Here is a 24,550-nt window from a genome sequence, read left to right as displayed (position 1 = left end):
TTATGAAATGTTTCAAGTCTATATACTTTTTGAGTGTATCGTGACGCTTACTCCGAGTTGAAGACTATTCCGGAGGGAATCTGCTCACATAGTCTCATGTCTTCAAATATCATCCTATCCATATTCATCCATCTCATATAACCAATTCAAAAGGTGGTAACCTGAGCTTGCTTACGCAAGAACCTCCTCCAAAGCCCGAGCACGGCGAGGGAAGACACGCTTGTACAAACTGATACCAATAGAGTCTTGAGGGTTGATTTTGGCATCGAAAGTAGCCTTGAAGTAACCGTGAGTACCCAGGCCCTCCTTGATGTATCCGCTGCGGCCACGGCGGGTCCAAAGCTGCAGCGCCTTGAACCAGCTAACATCCTCGGAGTTGAAGAACATGTACCGAACAGTAACAACCTTCTTATGGATCTTGAACGGGTGACCGGTGAGAATGGCGCGCTTTGCAATAACACGGCGAGGATCGGGTGCAACCACAGTACCAGTGCCAATGAGCTGGAGGCGGTCCATGGCAAGGGGCTCCTGCTTGTCCTCATCTGCTGAGTCAAGGATCTCAGGATCTTGTTCTGCTTGTCTCTGCTTGAAAACGAGCACAGGGACCGCGCCCCAAGTCATAGGTCCGATCCAAGAGGCAATGGCGCTGCGGCCTGGATGAAGAAAGCGGTCAAACTTGTGAACATTATTTGGCGTCTTGTCGCCAGCAGAAAAGATGGGGTTGACCACCATGCGGCGAGCACCACACTGAATGACAAGCTCCTCCTTGGACTTCAGAGGATGCTCAACGCTAGAGTTCAGGGTGATGTTGACATTGACCACAGTGTGCTTGTGCTCGTGGCGCAGTAGCGAGAAGAGGGAAACTGGCTGGGCCTTGTGGCGGAGCGAGGTGGGCACAGCACGAAGGTGGACATTGACACGAATACCAGGGTTGACTCCGCCGACCAGTGCTTCACGGGTAATTCGGTTCTTGGTTCCCTTGTAGTCACCAAATTGCAACAATCGTCGCCAGTCTTCCGGCTCAAATGGGCGGTCCTCAGAGGTTTCCCATGTACTCAGCTTCATATTCTTCAAGCCGCGGAAACGGGCCAGGCGCTCTCGTGCCAATACGTTTGGATGCAGTTCAATCTCGTCCGGGAATTCAAGGTCTTCTTCGGCCTCGTTTCGGCGGCTCTGGCGGTAAGCCTCCAACTCTTGTGCTTCATCCTCCGGAGATGGATCCAAGAACATCTCTGACTGGGGGTATTCAGAGGGGCCGCCCTCTGTCATGGCATCCTGGTTATCTGGGAAAATTCCATCTTCGGGGGCACCAGCCGTATCCATTTCCATATCCTCATCTTCTTCATCATCGACCAAGTCAGATCCGGAATCCGAGACATCCTCCAGATACCAAGCTGACTGGTACTCTGAAGTACCCTTAGGTAGTCGCTTGGGCTTGGGGGGAATGTGAGAGTCATCGTCCGAAAAGTAGTGGTGGTCATCGAGCAGGACGCCCTTGCGTTCGGTATCTGCCACAGAGACCATATCATCATCCTCCATCTCAATCTCTTCGGGGGCAACGGTGGCCAAATCGTCCTGGTCGGCAGAAGGACCATCCAAAATCTGGGTAGACTCATTGCTGTCGACATTCATCGCATCATCCCGCTTGTTCTTGGCTGAAAGAGGAGCCGATGTAATTGAGTCGATCTGGAAATCACCCCAGCCAGGAATATGCGCAATACGGTCTGATTTAAGACCCTTTCCACGAACGACACCCGTAATGACAACACCGTCAACCAACTCTGAGCTGGCATTAGGCCATTCGACATCCTCGATGAGCATCCAACTGCGCTCATCACGCCAACGGATACCTTTGGGCGTGGCGGTGCAGAGCGATCGGATGGCGTTGGAGCATTCCTGTCGCGAGTCGAGCGACATGACCTTCTCAACAGCAGGGAAGAAGTGGTTGATGAACGACTTCAGAGAACTCGCTACTTGCGGCCGCTTCTTGGCGGGGTTCACGGTGTCGAGACCCTGGACCAGGGTCAGAACGTTGGAGATACCCTGGCTTTCGATCGAACGCAAGAGCAACTCGCCCTCCTCCTCAACCTCCTCCTCGGCAGACAGCACAAGCACAACAAAATCGGCCATACGGCAGACGTCCAGCGCATTGATCAGGTCATATTTACAGGGAATGTAGTTCAGGCTCTGTCGGAAGCGGTCGACTCGCACACGGGTAGTTTCGTCGGGTGAAACCTCGCTCGAGACATCGACGCTCTCATTCAGGGCACGGATAGCAGCGGTGACATCGATGTCGACCGACAACGGGACGATCGCGACGTGGCGGGGGGCACCATTTTGACCAGAGAAGATGCTAGTAGCCTGAGCCTTCTCCTGGTGCTTTAATTGCTGTCTCTGACGAGCCTGGTTGCGACGATCAAGTTTCGATTTGAGCTGTTGGTGGGGGGTTTTGCGACTGCCCCGCTCCGTCTCAACTTTTCCTGTGAAAGAGTCAGTTCCAAAAGATCGACAACAACAGATGGAGAGTATGATTCATGATCCTTACCCTTGGCCTTTTCCTTCAGAGCGCTCTTGGACGCATGCTTGGTTTTGAAAGGCTTGTGGGACTGCTTGGTAGTGGAGCGGTGGTGGTGCACCTGGGTGGGCGCCATGTTGGCACTGGACCCTTTGAAACGAAATGGCAGGGAGTCCAGTTTGTAAACAAGATTGAGCTCTTCAAGGAAGCCCGATCTCAATTAGCAACGAACAAAAATGAAAAGGCTCGACCAACAAGTCAAAAAGAGAGAAAAAATAGCGATAAGAAAACAAAATTCGGCAGTGGAGGATAAGCGAGCGGTGAGCGCAAATCTTGGCGCAATTTTTCAGATTTCGCTTTTTCTCCGCGGCCGCAAACTTCTTCTATTTGCAGGTGGACGAACGCCAAAATCATAAGTGAAGATGGCGGATAACGCCTCGAAAAAGGCTGTTGTCACAGCCGAAGATCGTGCGGTGAAGAAAAGACTCGCTGAAGCTCAAAAGGCCTACGGGCGTGGCAAAGCAGTCTCGACTAAGAACATCCGCGACAAGAAGATTCGCGGCACCCTGAGGGCGCAGGAGGCAAAGCAGAAGGAGGCAGTCCTACAAGCGAAGGATGCAGAGATTCTTCTTGAACATGAAGCTGGATTTCTTGAGCCAGAAGGCGAGCTCGAAAAGACATACAAAGTTCGACAAGATGAGATTAAGGACAGTGTTGGCCTGGAGACGGCAAAGAAGGGCTTTGAGCTTCGATTGAACGATCTCGGACCCTACCGCGCAGATTATACCCGGAACGGTAGACACCTGTTGTTAGCGGGACGGAAGGGTCATGTTGCGACAATGGACTGGCGTGATGGCAAGCTGGGCTGCGAGCTGCAACTCGGCGAGACCGTCCGTGATGCGCGCTGGCTGCACAATAACCAATACTTCGCGGTGGCGCAGAAGAAATATGTTTACATTTACGATCACAATGGAGTTGAGCTGCACTGTCTGAGCAAGCATCTGGAGCCTCTCTTCCTTGAATTCCTTCCCTATCACTTCCTTCTTGCCAGTGCTGTGAGTTTCCATTTGCCTCTTATACCCTTTGCCACTGTACCCTGACTTCTAATATCTGCTTCTTTTTCTTAGACTATGGCTGGCTTCCTCAAATATACCGATACTTCTACTGGTCAAACTGTCGCCGAGTTGCCCACACGCTTGGGCCGTCCGACCTCTCTCTGTCAAAACCCGCATAACGCGATCCTTCACGTTGGACACCAGAATGGAACTGTGACACTATGGTCGCCAAATTCCCAAACTTCTCTGGTGAAAGCACTTGTCCACCGCGGTCCCGTCCGATCTATGGCCATCGATCGGTTGGGTCGGTATATGGTTTCTACCGGTCAGGACCAGAGGATGAATGTGTGGGATCTCCGGATGCTTCGTGAAGTACACTCTTACTCGTGCTACCAGCCCGGTGCATCTGTCTCTATCAGTGACCGTAATCTCACAGCTGTCGGCTGGGGTACCCAAGTCAGCGTGTGGCGGGGTCTGTTCGACGCCGCTCTCGCAGACCAAGGGAAGGTAAACAGTCCATACATGGCATGGGGTGGCGACGGCCAGCGCATTGAGAACATGCGCTGGTGTCCATACGAAGATGTGTTGGGTGTCGCGCACGACCAGGGCTTTGCTAGTTTGATCGTCCCCGGTGCCGGTGAGCCCAACTTTGACTCTCTGGAGGCCAACCCGTACGAGAATGTCCGCCAGCGCCAGGAAGGCGAGGTGCAGTCACTGCTCAACAAGCTGCAGCCCGATATGATCTCTCTTGACCCCGAGGTCATCGGCAAACTTGACACCATCAACAACCAAAAAGTCCAAGAAGAGCGCGACCTGGATCGCAAGCCCGAGGATCACCTGGAGAAGCTCAAGAACCGGGGTCGTGGCCGCAACAGTGCCCTTCGCAAGTATCTGCGGAAGAAGGGACGCTCCAATGTCATCGACGAGAAGCGGCTCAAGGCCGAAACCATGCACAAGGAACGTATGGCGCGCGGCAAGGAGAGGATTCGCCAAGAGCGGCAGGAGTTGGGGCCTGCTTTGGCTCGATTTGCCAAGAAGGATTAAGATCTTTTTTTGCATGCTTTCGCTTGATCTTGTCGAATAGACCGGACATGCTGACCCATCATCCCGGACAGCATCCAGATACCCAGCTGCGGCTTGTTTTGTGAAATAATTGGCAGACTTGCGGTCACTGCTGCATTTCAGGCGTTGGAGGAGATCTTCATTATGTATGTATAGAAATTATGGACCGGAAAAAGCAACTGTCTTTTATATGATCAACGATCAGCCCATTTGACCCTACCGCCCGCTGCCATTCCTAGTATACCTGAGCACCTATCTATCTAGTCTTGGGTACCCTTTGAATAATGTCAAAGGACATTAACAAGAGATTTAGAAAGAATGCAACAAGCTAGCGATAAGATGATTCAAAAGAATTTAAGATATTATTCAAACTTAACCGATTCTCCGGAGAAAGCACTCATCCACGCCTTCTGGACGGTATATATAGGGCAACGCAGCTTTACATGGAGAATGCAATTGTTTACCTGTATCATTATTTACCACCTGCTTCTATTCTCTCCATCTACTCTTCCAAGCTTCCAGAGTTCTTCGGCGCACCCTCCTTCCACCGTTGCAAGCTCAGCTCGTACGCGCCGCTTCCCTTCCACGCGCTGATAATCAAGTTGACAATGTGATCCAGGCCCTTCCCCTCCTTGACGACCGCAAACACTGTCGGTCCACCCTCGCGCATCTTTGCTGCATCCCGCTCCATCACCTTCAGGTCTGCACCCACGGCTTCCGCCAGATCGATCTTGTTCACGATCAGCAGGTCCGATCCCGTGATGCCGGGCCCGCCCTTGCGCGGCACTTTGTCGCCGCCCGCCACGTCGATCACGTAGATAATGAAGTCAGCGAGCTCGCGCGAATAGTTTGCCGCTAGGTTGTCGCCGCCGGACTCGATCAGCAACAGGTCGGTTTGGAACTGACGCTGTAGGTTTTGCAGGGCGAGCAGGTTGGCGGAAATGTCTTCGCGGACGGCAGCGTGCGGGCATCCGCCGGTTTCGATGGCTCGGATGCGCGAGGGGGCGAGGGCTTTGTGGCGGGTGAGGAACTCGGCGTCTTCTCTGTTGGCGGGAAAATTGGTTAGAAGTCTAGTTTCGTGCTGTGGGGTTGAGAGAAGTCGCGGGGGTAGGAGGTCTGGAGTGCTACCGCAGCGGGTGCGATTCAACTATAACCATACCTGGTGAAGATGTCATTGGTGACAGCTGCGATGTTGTACTGGTCACGCAGGGCGCGGGACAGGGCCAGCATCAGAGCTGTTTTTCCGGAGCCCACGGGTCTGGAAACTGCCGTCAGTGCCTGGTTTATGGCGTATACATAGTTCGGACGGGGGCGGGGAAAGCAATGGGGTAACGGTGATCGAAAGATCCTGTTACTATGCCTGGATGATAACGTACCCTCCAATTCCAATGGTGAATGCACGGTCTTTCCAGTCACGGCCCTCGATCAAAGGCATCTCGCGGTTGACGTACGAGCCGGGGCCATCCAGGATCTCGTGAGAATGGCCATGGCCGTTGAAGGGATCGTCATGGGAATGGCTAACGCCGGTATCGTGGGAGTGGGAGTGAGCCATTATTTCCGTGGTGCTGAGGCAGTCTCTGGTTCACTTGGAGGGGTATCTCGAGAGATTGAAGATTGTGGCCGGGGAAATGCAAGGAGGGGCAGTTGGACGCAAGGGCGCGGTGGGGAAGGCGATAACAAAAAAATGCCGAGATTCTCATTATCAAATCGCTTCGCCGATGCCGAACGGAGGTCGCCGGTTCGGCCAACTTAATGTGACCCCTTTCTATAGGTCATCGTGGTATAGAGATAACGAGGCTATTGAATAGCCCAGCTCAACTCTGCAGTGAAAGCACTCATCACTATGGTTCATTTACGCAAGGGACAGAATTGCTGGTATTGTATGGATTCGTCAAAATAGCGGCAAAACGATGAGCCCGAGGGAAAAAAGAGTCGTTAAGAATCTCCCCACGACCAGAACAGCCCAGCAGAACACCCAATGCACGCAGACGTAGTACCAAGAAGCACAAAGCCCGACGCCAGTGCAATCGCCAAGACGGATATCAAGGATTCGGCCAATTCATCCCAAAAAAACTAGGCCATCAACAGGAAAACGGCAGCAAAAAGGACAACAAGAGCAATCGCCCAGTCAAACCAATCCAGAAAAAATCATCAAACCCCGAGTATGGCAAATCAAAAGCCCTGCAAAACTCGAAGCGTCAAAAATAAACAAGAGAGAGGAAGGCAAAAAGAAGCATGCAGTCAGGCGGTGATCCCGAACCATCCAAAGAAACGCTGAAAAAGGGAGATAGAGTACATTAGGATCGGAGATGATCAAGATCTGATGAGGATAAGCACCCATAAAGACGGCCACTTGGACACACTATATACCGGGTATAGTGTCGAGAAGGGGTCAACATGAGCCATCGATTAAGCTCCATCATCAGACCGGTTTATCGTCAAAATACCGAAAGCCGTCAGAGACTAGGAAATGATCTTCTGATGAAAATTCAAAAGATTCAAGATAATAAACAAAAAATTTCAAGGAGAATGAGGAGTCCCTCATCCACGCATCCAAACGGTGCGCCGTTGCTCCGCCTCTTGAAACGATATGGATATGGAGAAAATTTTGGCATAGAAAATGGATAAGATGGTGAGAATGTGGAGTGAATCAAGCGGCAGCTCCTTTCTGTCGTTTCGGTACTCGAGGGCTGGCTTTGACTTTGCCAGAGCCTTGAGGGGCAGTGCCATTCACTTCAGCGCCGGCACCTCCATCTTCAGACTCCATCTTGACCGTGCTCGCGCGGCGGCGTTTGTTGCCACCCACATTGGGACTATTGTTCACACCAACCGGAGACGGCTGGACCCCACCTTGCATGCCTGGAGGCCCAGCAAGCTGACTTTGAGCAGGGCTAGCGTGTGCAGAACCAGTGAGATGAGGCGAGCCCTGTTGCCCCGGAAGGCCCAGGTGAGCCATGGCAGGAGAGGCGAATTGGGAGGGTCCATTCACACTAGGGTTCCGCACATTGGGAACTGGCTGCATGCCAGGGTTCATGGGGGTGATAAATCCGGCATTAGGATGCTGGGTCTGAAGGGTACCAACGAGGTTTCGGAGGGCTTCTGGGGGAGAGAAATGGGGGTTCTGCTGCGAAAACTGGAACAGCATTTGCATCTGCGAGATCGTCTCTGCAACTTCTAGGAATCCCATAACCGGGGTAGGAACGCCATTGGCAGTGACCATAGACTCCGGCAAAGGAATTGAAGTGGCCTGCTTTTGTGCCCGCTTCGCGTTCTTGGTAAGCTTAGGGCTCTGCTTCTGCTCGGCAATCTCCATCGACTGGAGCAGACTCCGAGGAATAAATTCATTATGGCTGGTGACAGTGATGTCAAGCATCTCAATCTTGTTGCTCATATCAAAGTGAGCACGCAGTTGACATTGGGTGAAGAGCTGTGAATAGAGACAGTTAGTATTGTGTCCATGTCAGGAGCAAAGCGCGGATAAAAAAGGGCCCTACCTGGCAATCGTTCGTAAACCAGTAGATAAATGAAGTCCGCTGGCTCTCTACAATGTGGCCCACATTGGGCATGTCTCGTTCCCGGGCACCTTCCACAACCATCTGAATCTGGCGAATGCCACTTGTATACTGGGTGAGATAGTATCTCGCCAAAGCGGGAGTAGAGATCTCAAACTGCTTGGACCCGGCTTGAGCGTTCCAAACACCTTGGCGCAATACACCACCAGGGGCAAAGAATTTGTCGACAAAGTTTTGCCAATACAAGAGATCTTGTGCTTCGCCACGGCTCTGCTCTACTGTTAGCCTTACATTGCTCTGAATCAATCTGGATTCTTTTTTCAAGTTGTACGTACCTGGAAACCACTCAAGTATTCCGCATATGAGTGGAGAAACAAGATACTGTTGCCCTGTCGGTTCATCCTTTGCTGCATCATCAAGGTAGCATTCTGGTGCTGCTGGGCCTTGAGTTGGGCCTCTTGGGCAGTCATTGCCTGCTGGTTTGGCTGTCCCACCTGTTGGACTTGCTGGCCCTGAGGGCCCTGCTGAGGTTGTCCTTGAGGGCCGGGTTGTCCCGGCTGCTGTCCCGGTTGCGACGTTTGAGGGAGCTGCTGTGGCTGAGGGTTTGGAGTAGCCTGGGCTTGCTGTGGTCCAACTTGTTGTTGCGGAGGTTGGGTGGAAGGAGGTTGCGAAGTTTGATTCGGCTGAGGCGTGCCGCTCTGCGGCGGAGGACCATGCTGGGATTGGGGGGTAGCGCTCTGGGTTTCGTGCATATTTGGAGGCTGCGCCGAGGAGCGCTGTGGGGTGTGCTGGCCATTATTCGCCTGCTGTTGCTGCTGCACCTGGTGTGCCTGTGCCTGTTGAATAGCAAACAGTTGCTGTTGTTGCTGCTGCTGGAGGTTTTGAGGCTGGCCATGGGGCACCTGCTGCTGGAGGTGCATTTGCAAGTTGACGGGTCGCATTCCGGGGTTCGCCTGCATTGCAGCCAGCTGGGCAGCATTGAGACCCTGAGTACCATTTGGCAATGATACAGGGAGGCCATGCTGTTGCTGTTGCTGTTGCTGCTGCTGTTGCTGCTGTTGCTGCTGCTGCTGGATCATCATTCGCTGTCGGAGATACTGCTGTTGATGATGTTGTTGCATTAACTGGGGATTGTTCGCGACTGATGTTTGAATTTACTAGTCAGCGTGCGCTCGTAAGAAGGAAAGACAACTGTCTTTGGTTCCAAGATAATTATATGTGGATCGACCGCGACCGATCGATCACGCATATTGGCGTCAGGGAACGGATGGTGTCATTTTCGACACCTCCAGGAAAGGGGGACGGAGAGGCTGAAAAACTCACAGTTTTGTGGAAAGGCCTGTTGCTGAAACATATGCGCCTGCGCGGGATTCAGATGTGAGAGAGCATGGGCGTTCGGCACGGGGCCCCCAGGGCCAGTGGTCCCAGCTCCTGGGGGCATTCCACCCATCATTGGGCCCGCTTGACTCACCTGAGGCCCTCCTGGAGCCGAAACTCCAGGGTGCATCTGTTGCACCATTCCAGGCCCAGGGTGTCCAGCGTTCGGATGTTGAGCGGCCATCGGATGGTGGCCGGGGGGAGGCCGTGCGGCGGCATGCCTTGATGGGCAGGAAACGATTGCGCCATCATCATTGCTAGCAGGTGGAAGTCACCGCAGACGGGGGACTTCGCAGGCAGTCGACCGCGACAGCGACGAGGAGGCGACGGGAGGAGTGGGAGTCAATGAAACTCACGCGCCTGAGATGGTGAGCCAGTCGACCGCTCTTAGCGTTCGGGGAGCGGAGGCCCAAGATGAGGCGACGATGGGAGTGTAGTAGACGCGAAAGACCCAAGCATCGAACGGACGTCAGCCCAGTCGGTTCTCCCGCTTCGCCTCAATGTAGGCCTCAATCTCCTAGGGACCCGTGTTAGTGGTGGTGGGGAGGGAGGTGATAAGAAGATGTGTGGTTTGCGTTGGGGGCAAAGACGGGAGAAGAGACGGGGCAGGTAATAGGGAGGCGTGGAGGGGCTGGGCCTCACGTAGTTCGACCACCACGGCAGACGGGGAAAGCAGACGATACAACTCACAACTCTCAAGGCCAAGTCCAAAGTCGAATCGTCAAAGCAGACGACTGTCGCGATCGCCCATACAATCAATAGGGAATGAGGATGATCGCCCGGTGGGAGCGAAGAGGGAACTGGGGACGGAGGATCCGGCTCCGAGAGTGGAGGATGTAACCGAGCGAACAACGCGCAGCAAAGAACAGATGCCAGGGACCAGGTAGACGGGCGTCACAATGATCGATCCAGCAGAACTTTCTGATGGCCGAGTGAATGTAATATTGGGTATATTGAGTGAGATCCGACTCCGGTGAGGCTTTTTTCCCATTGCTTTCGCGCGCTGTTCGCCTGGCGATTGCAATACTGCCGCGCTAACCTGAACAGGAAGTCACGTGTGTGCTGTGTATTTCAGCTTTTTTTTCCGTCTCCCGAAATCTTTTCTTCTTGGATTCTTGTGCCTCTTCGCCACCAAGGATCTCCTGGTCTAGTTTTCCAAATGTTTCTCTTCAATGACGGGCGAAATTTAGGAGCCAGGAGTGTGTATCATGATCATTGTATCATATGATGCAGCAATCTCGCCACTAACCCTAGTCAATGGGTGGCCAACCAAGCCAACAATGGTAAGTCCGTGATTATTTTTTTTCTTCACTTCCCTCCCCAGTTCAAGGATGACAACCCTTTTTTACTTCTTTACCTTCCAAATCGACCATGACGAGGTATTCCGGACCTTCCTTTCCCGGTTGGTCTGCTACTTGCCAGTATATTTTGTCTGAGAACCATTTGTTGCGAACTTGATATTCATACCGCATACTCATATGACATGGGCTAATCCACCTGTCGCATTAGATGAATCCCGAGAAGTATCTCGTCTGGAGATGGACAACGTCAGGGGAGTCTTCGAATTTTTTGTTACTTTTTTCTTATCTAGTCTCGCAATATCTATGCCCTTTAGCCATGATTACATGGTCGTTTCTGAATAGTCTCTGTTTTCTTTGTTGAACTGTTGGGTGTAGCTTTTCAGGCGCCATAGGATTCACAAAGTCTATCGCTGGCTGAAGATCACTTTTAGTGTAGTGAATGATGCCTACGATTCCCCATCGAACATCATGAACTGGGATCCAGTGTTCTTGGCCTGAGCGTTTACCAATAGAAGACTGTCTGCATGGCATGGATCCTGACCGTCGATTCATCCCAACGGAGATTCATAAACACACCCAATTTACCAGGATTTCCCAACTCAAAAGATCTCATATCTGTAATGAAAATTGAAAACAGAACATTCAGGCAAATTTCAATGATTTGGAGTGTATTCATCCAACTATCATAAATTACAGTGTTCATATAGACATGGCTGGGAGATATTAGTTCGTTCTGGTAATTCCGACCCACATCACGTGATCTTCTCTCTCCCGCAAAAGACGCCTGGCATCAATTTCCAGACACCTCGCCGAAGCCTCATGTCGCATTGCTCTTTGTGACATCGTTCATTTACCTTCAGTGGCATTTCTCTGGATGCATACATCCGTGCCACAGGTCTGGCGTCACGCCGCGCGCCCCTGTCGATTCATCGCCCGCCGCCGTTACCCCGTCGCATCACGCGGGTTTCACCTTTCGCAACAATACCTGTCCACTCCCTCCAAGGATCCCCAGACCGGTCCCACCTCATCGGATAATACTATTGATAATTTCCAATCGTCTCATCTCGACGACACTCTCGCCAGAAATGATGTCTCTCCTCCATCCTGCGCCGCGCAAACCAATAAGCCAGTGTCACGGCCGTATGGTTCTGCCATGCGCAGGGCTATGAGAAACAGGCAACCCGAGCAAAAACAAAAAGCTTCGGTGGACACAAAGATCCCGCGTTGGTTTCATGAACGCAACACTGTAACCCGCGGCACTGAGACGGATACTCTCGTGCAATTTCAACCCCAAGTCGAAATCACGAAATCGAAGTCAATCCCCAGCCCAGACGATACAGAACAAGAAGCCCTGGCATTTGGTGGAGATGGAGGAGATCCTGCAGCTTCTGATGAACCATCAGGGTCATCAGAGAGTAGGTATGCCGTAGTAGAGGCTGTGTGGGATGAATTGCGTGCCTCCGTCAAAGCGGGTCTTCGACTGCCGCCAGCACAGTATGCCATGGAATCAGCTGCCAAACAGTCCCATTTGGTTCTTCAATACCCCGGGAGCGATGGGATTGTGTTTCTGGACGCGGTGGTGAAGCAACTTGCGCGCGAACTCGACGCCGATCTCATTACCCTCAATGCGCAAGATATCTCTCAGTTACTCAGTGAGCAGGATCTTGCAGAAACAGGCGCCACATCCGCCATTCGCACTCTCGGATATGAGGTACACAAAAATATCAAGTTTAATGAAGGCGAAGCCGATGGAGAGGATGAAGTTGCGGAGATCGCGGGCGCTGGTCCAGGCATAGAGGCTGAAGTCAGTACCCCTCGTTTCATCACCATTGAAGCTGGTCGAGAGGCCGGTGATATTCCGTTGCCAAATTGGTTTGGATTGAAATCTCTTGTTGCATCTATCAATGGACCTCAGGGCCAAGACGCGGGTTTGATGCGGGGTTCTGGTCAAGGCACGGAGGCGCGCTGGACTCGCCTTCTCAATGCCGCCCTTTCTTCAGTTGGTCATCAAAAACAAACTGCTTATGAAGAAACTGGAGGGTCTTCTGAGATAGATGTTGACAAATCAGTCCTCCCTCGAGAAACCATCGTTCATGTACAAGATTATCTTGAGATTCAGGGCTCGAAAGAGGGCTCAAGAGCTCTTGCCCTCCTGCAGAAAGTCATCCAAGACCGAAGAGCAGCAGGTTCCAATGTCGTTCTGCTTGGGAGTACTTCTCAGGAGCTGCGTCATGCCACTTTTCAAGGGGGGTCGAAGATCTTACAAGACGTATTCGGCGATGACGATTTTTCCAAGACTTTGGTCATCACACCCGCTATGGAATTGAAGACTATAGATAAGAAGTTTGCCGTGGATCAAAGGAATCGAATAATGGACGTCAATATCCGCCATCTCCAAAGTATGCTGCGCTACCGGCTTGGCGAAGCTTCTTGCGCCGTGAAAGACGATATCTTTGGTGACCGGTCTTGGTCACTGGATACTGTGACCATCAAGCAATCTGGCATCCGGGACCATTTTTGGTCTTATAACCAGGTCTATTGGATTGCAACCCTTGCCTTAGGTAGTGCGGAACCTAATGAACCATTTGGATTTGAGCACATCCGTCGCGGAATTGAGGTGATGGATCGAGGGGGCCGGGTCACGACCGACTGGCTTAAGGAAAGGTCGCCTAAGGCTGCAGAATCTGCCCTCGGACAAAACCGCGAACAATTAATAGCTTCCCTGGTCAAAAAGTGCAACTCACATGAGAAAAAGCTGCTGAATGGAGTTGTGGATACTAAAAGCCTTCGCACGACTTTTGCAGATGTGCATGTTCCTCCTGGAACTATCGACGCTCTGAAGACCTTAACCACTCTTTCCTTGGTTCGTCCAGAGGCTTTCACCTATGGTGTCCTAGCCACCGACAAGATCCCTGGTCTCCTACTTTATGGGCCGCCTGGCACCGGTAAGACCCTGCTTGCGAAAGCTGTCGCCCGCGAGAGCGGAGCAACCGTGCTGGAGGTCAGTGGCTCTGACATCTACGATATGTATGTTGGCGAGGGTGAGAAAAACGTCAAGGCCATCTTCACGTTGGCAAAAAAGCTAAGCCCGTGTATTGTCTTTATTGATGAAGCGGATGCTATCTTCTGCTCGCGGACGGGGGCCAGTAACCGCACCTCTCATCGAGAACTCATCAACCAGTTCCTGCGCGAATGGGACGGTTTGAATGAAATGTCGGCTTTCATCATGGTAGCAACCAACCGACCCTTCGATCTAGACGATGCCGTCCTCCGTCGTCTTCCCCGAAGACTCCTTGTGGACCTCCCCACCGAAGAAGACCGACTAGCAATTCTCAAGATTCACTTGAAGGACGAGCAACTCGATCCATCTGTCGACCTCGCCGAGGTAGCGCGTCGCACTCCTTTATATTCCGGCTCTGACCTAAAGAACTTGTCGGTGGCGGCTGCATTGGCCTGCGTGCGGGAAGAGAACCAGGCTGCGGCACATCACGAAGGTAATCAGCCATACCAGTATCCATCCCGCCGCACATTGACCAGGGCTCACTTCGACCTCGGCATGGAAGAAATCAGCGCCTCGATCAACGAAGATATGTCTTCGTTGACCGCTATCCGGAAGTTTGACGAACAGTATGGCGATCGCAAAGGACGGCGTCCCAAGAATCCCAGTTGGGGTTTCATTTCCCCGTCTCCTGAGGAGTCTACAACCGAGTCGGCGCGCGTGAGGAGTTGATTTCTTCGATTGTGGGTCTCGATCTGAATGCTTCATTGTCTCCGGGATTCAAATTACCCCCTTTTGTAATATTAGTGATACGATAGACATGTACCAATTTTTAGCAGTATATATGAACATTTCGGGCGATTTTCACACGCCTCAGGGAGCTGGACCTTTTTCCTTTGTACCATTCATTCTTGCTGGCCTTCTATGAATACACTGGCTATGTACCTCCTACTGGGCGTCCTCGAAGTGAATCCTGAAATTGAGTAGCTGGCTATGTGTATGAGCAAAAGCCGAATCGCCCAGAAACCAAGAGAAAATAAGAAGAAGAAGCAGAAGAAAGGGATAGAAATGCTCCTATTGCGATCGAATTTGTCTTTGCTGTGTAAAAGGAGCCAAAGACTGATGCGCTGGCAAGCATTTATAATTGTCTTAGCCGGAACGAATTGCTATGGCAAACATGATTTGACATTGAGCCAATATAATGCTATTATGATACTTTGGATATCTAGACATTTCTCTCTTAATTATTACTAACCAAGGATCAATAGTACAATCTAACCCTTGAAACACTCTATTCGGTCACATACTCCATTTACATATTTTGAACAATGGCTCTATCCACATAATAGTGGTGTCATATTATGCGAAGCTAACATGCCAATTTTCGATAAGAAATTACTGGAGTGTATTTCGTCTTGAAGAATTCAGAAAAGTAAATCAAGTATACAGGCTGAAATCGATTGTTTCCGAAGTTTCGTTGATCTGCATATTCCTTAGTGCAGACATATTATGGACAGCTGACGCACGTAGCGTACGACTACATCTGCCTCGGTCGTCTTCAGCATTTCAATCCGAGTCTTAAAATGGTACCATGGTTGAGTTCAGGCATCCAAGAAGAATATTACGAATGCAAAGCCCAATAAAGAAATATGGTCATTTTCCCTTCCTCTTTAGGCAGGATTACGAAAAGTGGTGATATTATTGTCGAGAGGAAAGAAGCTGCCACTACGGCGAGGACCCACATTTTCGGATGTGCATCCTCCCATTACAAGAATATCCAGATTCCCTGCTTGTTTTTGTATTGTATGCCGGGTATACTCGGAACACTGCCGTAACACGCTAGTCAACGAGACGGGATATTCAACACTCCCTGCCAGCCATTTTAGTTCGTAAAACATCATCACATTGAGCTTCGTATTCCATTGGATCCCACATTCAAAATCCTATCCAGGTACTCGCTATCCTGACAATAGGCTTAATATATCGACCTAATATGGACATGTACTGATCCCTTTATAGAGCTGTTTGTGTGAGTCGACCAACTTACGAAATTTCTAACCTCTCGACAAGCTCATCTTGAACTTGTTTATAAATCGGATGATGACAGAGCGGAATGGCTTCGAGGGTCTCGATAAGTCTTGACCCGCGATACTTCACCAAGTGTAAAAAGGCTGCGCTGTCCACACCTAACTCCATCGTAATCCAGGAAACGGCACTCAGTATTGAATGATGTCTATTTATCCTCCGTCGCGAGTCTTAGCTTCAGATAATATACCTCAAAACCAACGAAGGATTGTGATGGAAAGTTACCCCGCTCGATATATCACATTTCCCAGGAAGTGGACCTGACGTATTGACGAGAGAAATCGGAACAATGTTGAATCTCTTCAAGGCTTAGTCTATCCCCAATAACATCCCTAATCTGTCCTCGCCGTCCATGTCATCCTTGATTCTTTACATGTACAATAAACAACAATCATATTTCAGTGCTTTTCATAAGTCTGAATCCCATGCTGAAACTTTTGGTACGGCAGAAAGACTCTTGCCAGAGATATGAATAAAAATTCTCCCCACATCAACTGAAGCAATACTAAGAATGTTCAATACCGAGCGCTTCCTCCTGTTAAGTCGTGTACTGTCATTGCACATCGACAACGTGTAGTAGATAGAGAAGATGTAGATTAGTTTGTTTATGTTGGAAATAGCTAGAGTAGGTGGTGTGGCACTATCTAAGGCTGTCAAATTCGCGTTGGTTTCGGATTTATCAAGCGCCACTGGAACAGACAAGTAGAATTTTGCAACACGGTGCGCGTACACGAGACATGTATGATACACGTCTTCTTCAGTTATCGGATCCTATGCTGTGGCTATGGAATTGGCCATTTTTGTGTTCCGTTATCTAATGACCCCTACGAGTCCAAGGATATCGAAATGTATTTATAGAAACTTTTGGGCTCATTTCATACTAATCGCCTTCTTGTTTGATAAGGTCTCACCACCCAAGGATGCGGCGCACTTTGAGTGGTTCAAAATTGAGCTTGCAGGGCAGGGCTGATCTCCCGTCCCGCTGATAGGCTTGAAGCTCTCGGAGGCCACGCGGTTCTTCGGGCTACGGGAACACGGCAATGCGAATGCCAAGAAATTTTACACTTGCCGAGCGGCAGAAAAATCCACCCAAAGTATATTTCCATTTTTCACTATTTTCAGGCTTGTTTTTGTGGCTTATCAAGAGCGTTTCTCTCCATTCCTCAACATCAAATATAGTTAGTTGATGTGAACAAATCCCCATAGACCATCCAAGCTAAATAAAAATTCAATAGTTAAGAGGTACTCACCATGAAAACACATTTTCAGGGTTGTGAAAATGGTAAAAGTTATAGCCGGAAGATGCGCTGTACTGGCAAGTGGTTCAGTGACATAGGCCTGTGGGAAAAATACCCACAGCATTCAACTCACGAATTGAATGAAGGCAGGTTCCATGGAAAATTAATTGTTAACCTATGCTGAAACTTGAATTGTCGCTTTCCAGGAGATATCATCTTCAGTTGCAAGATCATAGTGTGGTGTAAGATCGGGACTTGTTGAATTGCTCGAGGCTTGGTCGATATATGCTCGTTTGAAATAAGAGCCCTTTTTGAACAGGGGTTCTTCATCGAGTGCTTTGCGATGAGCATCAATGCCAGCTAATGTGCCAATTGTGACCGCCAATGGCAGCACCAAAAGGCAAATATTGACAAAGATGCCAAAGAAGTACATTGTGAGAGTTGCAGGTGTTCTGATTACACTGCAAAGAAGCGTTGCTCGAAGAAAAGAAAGGAGTCTTGAACCAAGACAATGAGCCCGCTATTCATATAATGTTGATAGGCCGAGCTCCTTATCTAGTTCTTGAGTTGGCGACGATCAGTTCGCAAAGAATTTTGGCAAGGGGAATTATAAATAAGGAGAAAAAAAGCCAAGACCAGCTCAGCCAAGGGGAAAATCACAGTGGCTGAAGACGAGACAGCGGTATCACCGTCTAGCCCCTACCGGTACCTACGTCAGGCTCAGAAACTTCACCGTGGTGCTCAATCTTGCATCGGGGGGTTGAAAATAGGCCCAGATGTGGGTCGATGCCGCGCAAGTAGTCAAGACTCCACCTCATGGGTACAAGGAAAACCCCCAATCAACCAGCCCTGCTGGTTTCGGGTCTTTTGGCCTGATTGTTGAGATAGTATCTTTGCCTTGAGATAACATACTTGCCAAAGACAGCCAAGAATAGACCATAGATGCTGACGTCGGGGGATTTCCGCTTGTCAGAAAATTAATATGTGAAGCTGCACGCGTCGTCGTCACCACGAGAAGCGGCTGGAGATTGTGGATTGTTGAGTCGATGTCGATCAATTGCCCACTATATCGAGTAATTTGGGTCCGCGTATTTCGCGGGACCCATTTGTGCGATCCATTTGGTTCGATCCGTTCGGTTCGATCCGTTCGGTTCCTTTTCCCTTGTCTTCGATGTTCCAAGCTCTGTCTGCTTGAAAAGAAATCATCCATCTTGTTTGGCCTCGTCTTTTGTGCAAGTCAATAGGCGTGGTTTCTTTGGTATATGCGCTGAAACGCCCTTCTCCTCTCTCGTTCTTCAATTATCTTGTTTGAAGCTGTCGCTTTCATGATGGCTGCAATTTCCAGCAGTAGGGATACTTCAATTGAAAATGATGGCAATACCGACCATCCTCCCCATACTGCTCCAAATGGCCATGAATCAATTGCCTCAAGACACAATACAATCTATTCGGATATGAGTGGTTTAACGCCAACCCAGCTTCCCATGGGTATCATCGCAGCCGTCAGACCATTCGGATCTACTCGAACTCTCTCTTGCTTTTCCGAAACCTCAAGCCGTGTGCCATCGACAACGCCAATGACACCGTTCGATTCCCGATCTCCATCGCCATCAACATATAACGTACGTGACCTTGTAATTGGCCCTACTTATCAGTATTGATGCATGCAAGCTAAGACTAATATTTCATCGTGTTGCAATGCAGTCATACAGTCACCAGAGTTTGGTACCTCTTGTGAATCAGCCAGCTACACCTGGATTTACGAAGGAATGGGTCAAATCTGGGTCTATTGCTCGTCTACACGATCGAGATGATGCAGAGATTTGGAAGGGCTGGCGGCGAAGGGTCTACCAATTCGCCCCAATTTTCGTGGTCGCCAGCTCATCTCTATACCTATTTTATCTTGCACTGCGTATTTACTGCATCATCATGGCACAGAGAGCCGATGGCATGGTTTTCATCGCAGCATGGGTCTTTGTTGCAATCGAACTCTGCGTCGCTATCCCTTCTCTCTTGCAAAACGGCTGGTCCGTATTAGCTTTGAAGAAAAGAGGAAGGGCTAAGCTCCGCTTGGTCGGGAATGAAGTACCGACAGTAGATGTCTTCGTGACATGCTGTGGAGAAGAAGATGAACTGGTTCTCGATACTGTTCGTGCAGCTTGCGATCAAGACTATCCGGCTGAGCAATTCCGTGTTATTGTCCTCGATGATGGAAAGTCCGCCGGGCTGCAAACGAGCGTTGAACAATTGGCATTTTCGACTTACCCGAACCTTCTCTATGTCGCCCGAGAGAAAATTCCCGGAAAGCCCCACTACTTCAAAGCTGGAAATCTGAATAATGGCCTTGAATATACAAATACCTTGCCAGGGGGGCTGGAGAGTTCATGGCCGCATTAGATGCAGATATGGTAGGTTTTTCTTATTATCTTCTCTTTCGAAGAAATCTTGAAAAGAAACTTTAAACCCATTGAAGGAGACAAAGAACGTTGAAACTTACTTTATATAGATCCCTGAGCCAGAATGGCTTCGTGCTATTCTGCCCCATCTGCTTACCGACCCTAAGATGGCACTGGCATGCCCTCCCCAATTATTCTATAATGTTCCTGCCAGTGACCCCCTTGCACAGAGTTTAGACTTTTTTGTGCATGTTGTTGAGCCTATTAAAGATGCCTTGGGTGTCGCCTGGTGTACAGGATCTGGTTATGTCGTCCGTCGCGAAGCCCTAGAAGATATCGGCAAATTTCCTCTTGGTTCATTGGCCGAAGATGTGGCAACATCGACTCTGATGCTTGGCAAAGGATGGAAAACAGCTTATATACATGAGCAGCTACAATTTGGAACTATTCCAGAAGATTTTGGTGGCCATCTCAAGCAACGCACTCGATGGGCTATTGGTACTGTTGATACTGCTTTTAAGCTCAAGTTCTGCGTGTGGGGTGACGCTGTGCGCCAAATGACCTTTGCGCAGCGCTTTTCTGGCTTCCTTTATGCTATTTTGAGTCTCTACACCCTTGTATTGACTCTTTCCTTATTTGCAGTTCCCGTGATCCTATTATGGGGCAAACAGCTTGTTGCTTATGCTACCGAGGAGGAGCTCCGCTGGCTTATTTGGGCTTGCTTCGCCTCAACAGTAGCGAACCGATTTTGCGAATTTACACTTTACACTCCATCTGGATACCATACAGGTCAAAGAGGATCACGATTCCAGCTGTGGATGTCGCCCTATATTGCACTATGCATCATTCGTTCATTTATGCTTCCTACCTGGCTAGGCGGCCAAGCCCAAGCGTTCAAGCCTACAGGCTCTCTTGGGTCTGCTCTGAATGAGCGAGATCCGGCGAACAGAAAAAATATGTTCGTTCGCCTGAAGGTTATTCTGTTCAACTATATGGCTCTATTTCATTTTGTGTTTGTTTATGCAACCCTTTGTGCGGTGGCTCTTTCTACTTACCGTTGCTTTGCCTCCGAGACTGGATTCAAAGCTGTAGTATCTTGCCTTATTACACACGCATTTTGGCCACCGTCCGTTTTCCTATTCATTTGCACCTCCTTGTGGACGCCAATCTCTTATGCTATTGACCCCCCATCCGTGCCGGACAGAGAAGAATTGCTGAACCGTGATTCGAAGACTGCGATTGCCCACCCAACTCAGAAGAGCAAGGAGATTGCATTCGGCGGCCAGGCAGCATGGTTTGAGCTTGAGCATAGCGTCTCGACAATCGCAACAATATTGGTGTTTTGTTTTTCGTTTTTTATATAATTGTGGATTGAACAAAGACGCGTGGTGATTAGAATCATACTCATGAAATCTGTTTGTTTTACCGTTAATAATACATTATAATGAAGACTATTGTTTTTCTTTCCAAGTGGGCACTCCTAGAGGATCTCAATATTGATTGTTGCCCAATAAGTAGCGTAATCATTGAATCTTACCTGGTTTAATGGGAGATCTGCTGCAAACGATGGGCTGGCGAATCGCATGTACTTAGCTCTAGAACCGGAACTACTGTGTCGTTCCAAGTTTAGTTCATCTTCAATTCCTTACCCAATTGACAAGTCCGCTATACTGACAAGTGATATCTTCACGCCAAGGGTCTCTATGTTGTAGTTGAGGAAGGCCTACGGAATAAGCAGAACTAGCGGTGTGAAGATGACCAAGGACCTGTGATAGTTAAAACTACCCCACTCGTAGAAGTGGACAATTAGATATTTTCTTCTCTTTCATACTACCCATAGGTCTCCTCTTTATCGCAATCCCACTACAACTGTTGTCATTCCCTCCTCCCTGGTTCAATATTTAGACTGAAAAATGTAGGTCTCCTATATTTTATGTTTTATACATTTACCTGGGCTCTTTTTTAGATTCCAATGCTAGATTCCTAATCTAGAGGGTCATACTCTAAGTACTTTAAATATCCTTTATTATTGTCTTATATCTTTAAAATAGTCAAGAATCCATGTCTACATGCAGCGCTAAGCTTTCCTCCTTAGGTCCAGTAAGAGATATCCATTCGTCCTTGTAGCACGAGCAGCCACAGGTTATTGATGAGATGTCGGTCTGTGGCACTAATTATAGTGGCGCAGGACTAAGGAATTTGAGGTAAAGGCTGATTTCACAACAAAGGTCGCTCATCCAATCATCTAGCGCCTTAGTTGTTTTCGATCCATAGTCTCAAGTATCTTCTGACTCGCAGGTATCAATAGCCGACCTCAACCTCCCAATTTAATCATGAGGATTGTTGGCGCACCTCCTGAAGAGTTATACTTAAACCGTAGAATATTATAACCTGAGATAAAATACTCAGAAAATGGCAGTGATTGCGCAAATTATTTGCCCAATCATACCAGGAGCATACATCTTTTATCATTGTAATAGGGCTATTGCCTTACGGCTGCTTTGCGAACCCACTCGATCGCATCCACTTGCCCCCTGGTGGGGCGCTAGACTTTTCGCGGAAGTTGGCATTCAAGATTGACTCTTATCGCATAAAATCTCCAGCTTTTGTAAACCAGCTCGATATCGCTCCGCCCATTGCAATCAGAGATAATTGGCTGTGTACCTCGCGTGTTGTATCCTTTTTAGGTTGCTCTGAACAGCAAATCTTTGAAGGCTTTTCATAAAAGGCCCGACCCAGCCCAAGACATGATTTACCACTATTTCTGTCCATAATTATTTTTTTCTATTCTGCAGTCCCTTTATCGACCAATTTAGATCATTTAAAAATTTCTTGAATGAGATTATTGATACCCCATACCGAGATGAAGTTTTTATGTTGCCATGGTTTCGGTACAAGCCCGGAGATTATGAAGCACCAGTTGGCGAAAATCAAAAAGCATTGCCATCCCAGCTGGGAGTTCCATTTTGTTGCGGGGACATTTGAAGGGCCACCTGATCCAAGTAAGTCAACCGAACTTATACTTTCTATGGCCCATTGTATTAATGTGGTCACTCTCTGCGACAGGCATCGCAGCTGCGTTCCCTGGTCCCTATCTGTGCTATAGTCTTGATTTTGATACCGCAAGCATGGTGACTGCACATAAGCTGATTGACGACGCATTCGAAAAATACGGGCCCTTCGATGGGGTTCTTGGATTCAGTACTGGGGCAGCTCTATTGGCAGCGTACTTACTTGAAAAAGCAGCCCTGTCTCCCGAAACGCCGCTTCCAGTTCAATTCGCCATTTTCTGTTCTCCCATACCTCCTCTTTCTGCGGACCCAATATACACCGAGGCAATTTTTGGATCATTATCACCAGACGACCAGGAGCGAATTAGGTCCAGTGACGACACCCAGATACTTCAGCTTTCGGAGCCCATTCGATCCTTGGTCACCTTAGCAGCTCAATGCTTTGATATCCTGAAGCCCGTTCACGGACGACCCCGTTCCGACTTTTTTGATCGTGACATTATCAATGTTCCATGTATAATTCGACCTGATCTTTACAACAAGTGCCTAGCCATCCCAACGCTTCACTGCTGGAGCAAAAACGACCCATTGGTATTCAAAGAGTCAGCGAGACTGGTTGAATCCTTTTGTCATCCAAGGCTGCGAACTTCTTACCATCATAGCGCGGTTCATAATTTGCCTCGATCCACTGCTGAGGTAAGGGCGATGGTGTCTGCGATGGAGATAATGATATCGCAGAGTCAGCAACCGAGGCTATGATATGTACTGTCCGTATCTATAGGTACAAGAAGCAGCATTTTTCGAATTCAAAATCATCATTTTCCTATTGCCGAGGTCTTCTTTTGCCCCTGGTTACTGAGGTCATGTGGATGACACCAGAAGGAGATAGATTATGGACTTATAGGCGTTTGAATTTATCTGATTGGAGACTTTTAGCTTCAGTTTATCTAGTATTTGCTCATGACTATCGATAAATGACCGCCACTTCTCATCTACCCAGCTTGATTGTCATTTTTTTGCCAATCTACCATAGGCGATAAACATGCTGGCCTCCGGGTATCGCCTTTTTTCACTTCAAAAATTACAACCCTCGATGACTTCCAAGCGGCCTCCCTTTCTGTCATTACCATAATAATATAATCTAGGCTATCATCTAACTTGATCTCTTCTAGCTTGTTCTTAACTCTCTTCTCCTTTCAGTTTTTCTCAGTCTTCCTTGCGACGCCCATTCTCGTTCTTGAAATGCGAACCTTTTTTGGATCGACACAAAATGATATTGGGCCCGTATCGGTCTTTCTAGTTTTGTCGTACATTTTCGCGCCTTTCGGGTTTACCATCTGCCACGAAGATCCCATGCCTGGCCACTCGCAATTTTGCTAATTTTTAAAGTATTGATACAATATCCATGCGATAGCTGCTGAGTCTTCTTGGAATACTGAATTAGAAAGTTTGTGCTGCCAAAGTTTCCTCATAAATCGAGTAGAAATGCACGCTGTTCATACAAATTCTTCAGAGAAGTAGGATGTTGATTGTTTTTTCGCTGAAGTGCCATATTATTTACCCAGGCAAACAGACTCATTGTTTACTTAGTTCAATCATTGAAACACTTAGGTGCACTTTACTTCGCTCTAATATGGGGCTCGACATTTTTGACTTCGAAATGAAAGATGATTGATAATGATGGACTCTTCGTGGTGGGTCTAGGTAATGAGTATGCCCTTTCTTGAAGCGGTAGGTAGGCACTCACAATGCCACACGCGTTATAAGAAGCAGAAGCAATCAATTTATTTCAAGTTGACACCGGGGGTCAACCATCAATGAACTCCTCATACGAAATGCACGGTCAGATTATTCTATTCAAGACCGCGTATAAAATCAACCACGTAAAAAAAGGTTGCGGCATTGGTGGGTCTCCCGACGGATATCGCATTGCCAAGTCTTGAAGAATGCATAGCCTTGGTTTTCAGCTTCAAAAAAGTATTTTTAAATGTATAAATGTA

At 48.8% G+C, this 24,550-nt stretch overlaps 9 protein-coding genes across 9 annotated transcripts; 5 read left to right on the top strand and 4 right to left on the bottom strand.

The window, feature by feature from the left end:
- Positions 1-171: 171 nt before the first annotated feature.
- On the bottom strand, positions 172-2,651 carry N7462_003158 (small subunit rRNA maturation protein TSR1; the record flags this gene model as incomplete). Its single annotated transcript, XM_057074884.1, has 2 exons — positions 172-2,480; positions 2,546-2,651. 2 exons carry the CDS (start codon positions 2,649-2,651, stop codon positions 172-174), a joined length of 2,415 nt encoding a protein of 804 aa, XP_056934389.1.
- Positions 2,652-2,937: 286 nt separating this feature from the next.
- Positions 2,938-4,614, top strand: N7462_003157 (WDR46/Utp7 family protein; the record flags this gene model as incomplete). The annotated part of the gene is made up of 2 exons (XM_057074883.1): positions 2,938-3,570; positions 3,643-4,614. The coding sequence occupies 2 exons, from the start codon at positions 2,938-2,940 to the stop codon at positions 4,612-4,614; spliced, it is 1,605 nt and encodes a 534-aa protein (XP_056934388.1).
- A 520-nt stretch (positions 4,615-5,134) lies between these two features.
- Positions 5,135-6,184, bottom strand: N7462_003156 (urease accessory protein UreG; the record flags this gene model as incomplete). The annotated part of the gene is made up of 3 exons (XM_057074882.1): positions 5,135-5,675; positions 5,792-5,890; positions 6,009-6,184. 3 exons carry the CDS (start codon positions 6,182-6,184, stop codon positions 5,135-5,137), a joined length of 816 nt encoding a protein of 271 aa, XP_056934387.1.
- A 1,098-nt stretch (positions 6,185-7,282) lies between these two features.
- N7462_003155 (LIM domain-binding protein) lies at positions 7,283-9,594 on the bottom strand (the record flags this gene model as incomplete). Its single annotated transcript, XM_057074881.1, has 4 exons — positions 7,283-8,059; positions 8,127-8,414; positions 8,480-9,285; positions 9,468-9,594. 4 exons carry the CDS (start codon positions 9,592-9,594, stop codon positions 7,283-7,285), a joined length of 1,998 nt encoding a protein of 665 aa, XP_056934386.1.
- Positions 9,595-11,696: 2,102 nt separating this feature from the next.
- On the top strand, positions 11,697-14,552 carry N7462_003154 (ATP-binding protein; the record flags this gene model as incomplete). The annotated part of the gene is made up of 1 exon (XM_057074880.1): positions 11,697-14,552. The coding sequence occupies one exon, from the start codon at positions 11,697-11,699 to the stop codon at positions 14,550-14,552; it is 2,856 nt and encodes a 951-aa protein (XP_056934385.1).
- Positions 14,553-17,318: 2,766 nt separating this feature from the next.
- On the bottom strand, positions 17,319-17,576 carry N7462_003153 (uncharacterized protein; the record flags this gene model as incomplete). Its single annotated transcript, XM_057074879.1, has 1 exon — positions 17,319-17,576. The coding sequence occupies one exon, from the start codon at positions 17,574-17,576 to the stop codon at positions 17,319-17,321; it is 258 nt and encodes an 85-aa protein (XP_056934384.1).
- Positions 17,577-18,841: 1,265 nt separating this feature from the next.
- On the top strand, positions 18,842-19,540 carry N7462_003152 (glycosyl transferase; the record flags this gene model as incomplete). Its single annotated transcript, XM_057074878.1, has 1 exon — positions 18,842-19,540. One exon carries the CDS (start codon positions 18,842-18,844, stop codon positions 19,538-19,540), a length of 699 nt encoding a protein of 232 aa, XP_056934383.1.
- Positions 19,541-19,706: 166 nt separating this feature from the next.
- On the top strand, positions 19,707-20,903 carry N7462_003151 (glycosyl transferase; the record flags this gene model as incomplete). Its single annotated transcript, XM_057074877.1, has 1 exon — positions 19,707-20,903. One exon carries the CDS (start codon positions 19,707-19,709, stop codon positions 20,901-20,903), a length of 1,197 nt encoding a protein of 398 aa, XP_056934382.1.
- Positions 20,904-22,402: 1,499 nt separating this feature from the next.
- N7462_003150 (uncharacterized protein) lies at positions 22,403-23,309 on the top strand (the record flags this gene model as incomplete). Its single annotated transcript, XM_057074876.1, has 2 exons — positions 22,403-22,541; positions 22,606-23,309. 2 exons carry the CDS (start codon positions 22,403-22,405, stop codon positions 23,307-23,309), a joined length of 843 nt encoding a protein of 280 aa, XP_056934381.1.
- Positions 23,310-24,550: the final 1,241 nt, after the last annotated feature.

This window comes from Penicillium macrosclerotiorum (assembly GCF_028827735.1).
Source record: "Penicillium macrosclerotiorum strain IBT 26536 chromosome Unknown utg000003l_segment0_segment0, whole genome shotgun sequence".
Lineage (NCBI taxonomy): Eukaryota > Fungi > Ascomycota > Eurotiomycetes > Eurotiales > Aspergillaceae > Penicillium > Penicillium macrosclerotiorum.
This window is presented reverse-complemented; position numbering and strand designations above follow the sequence as displayed.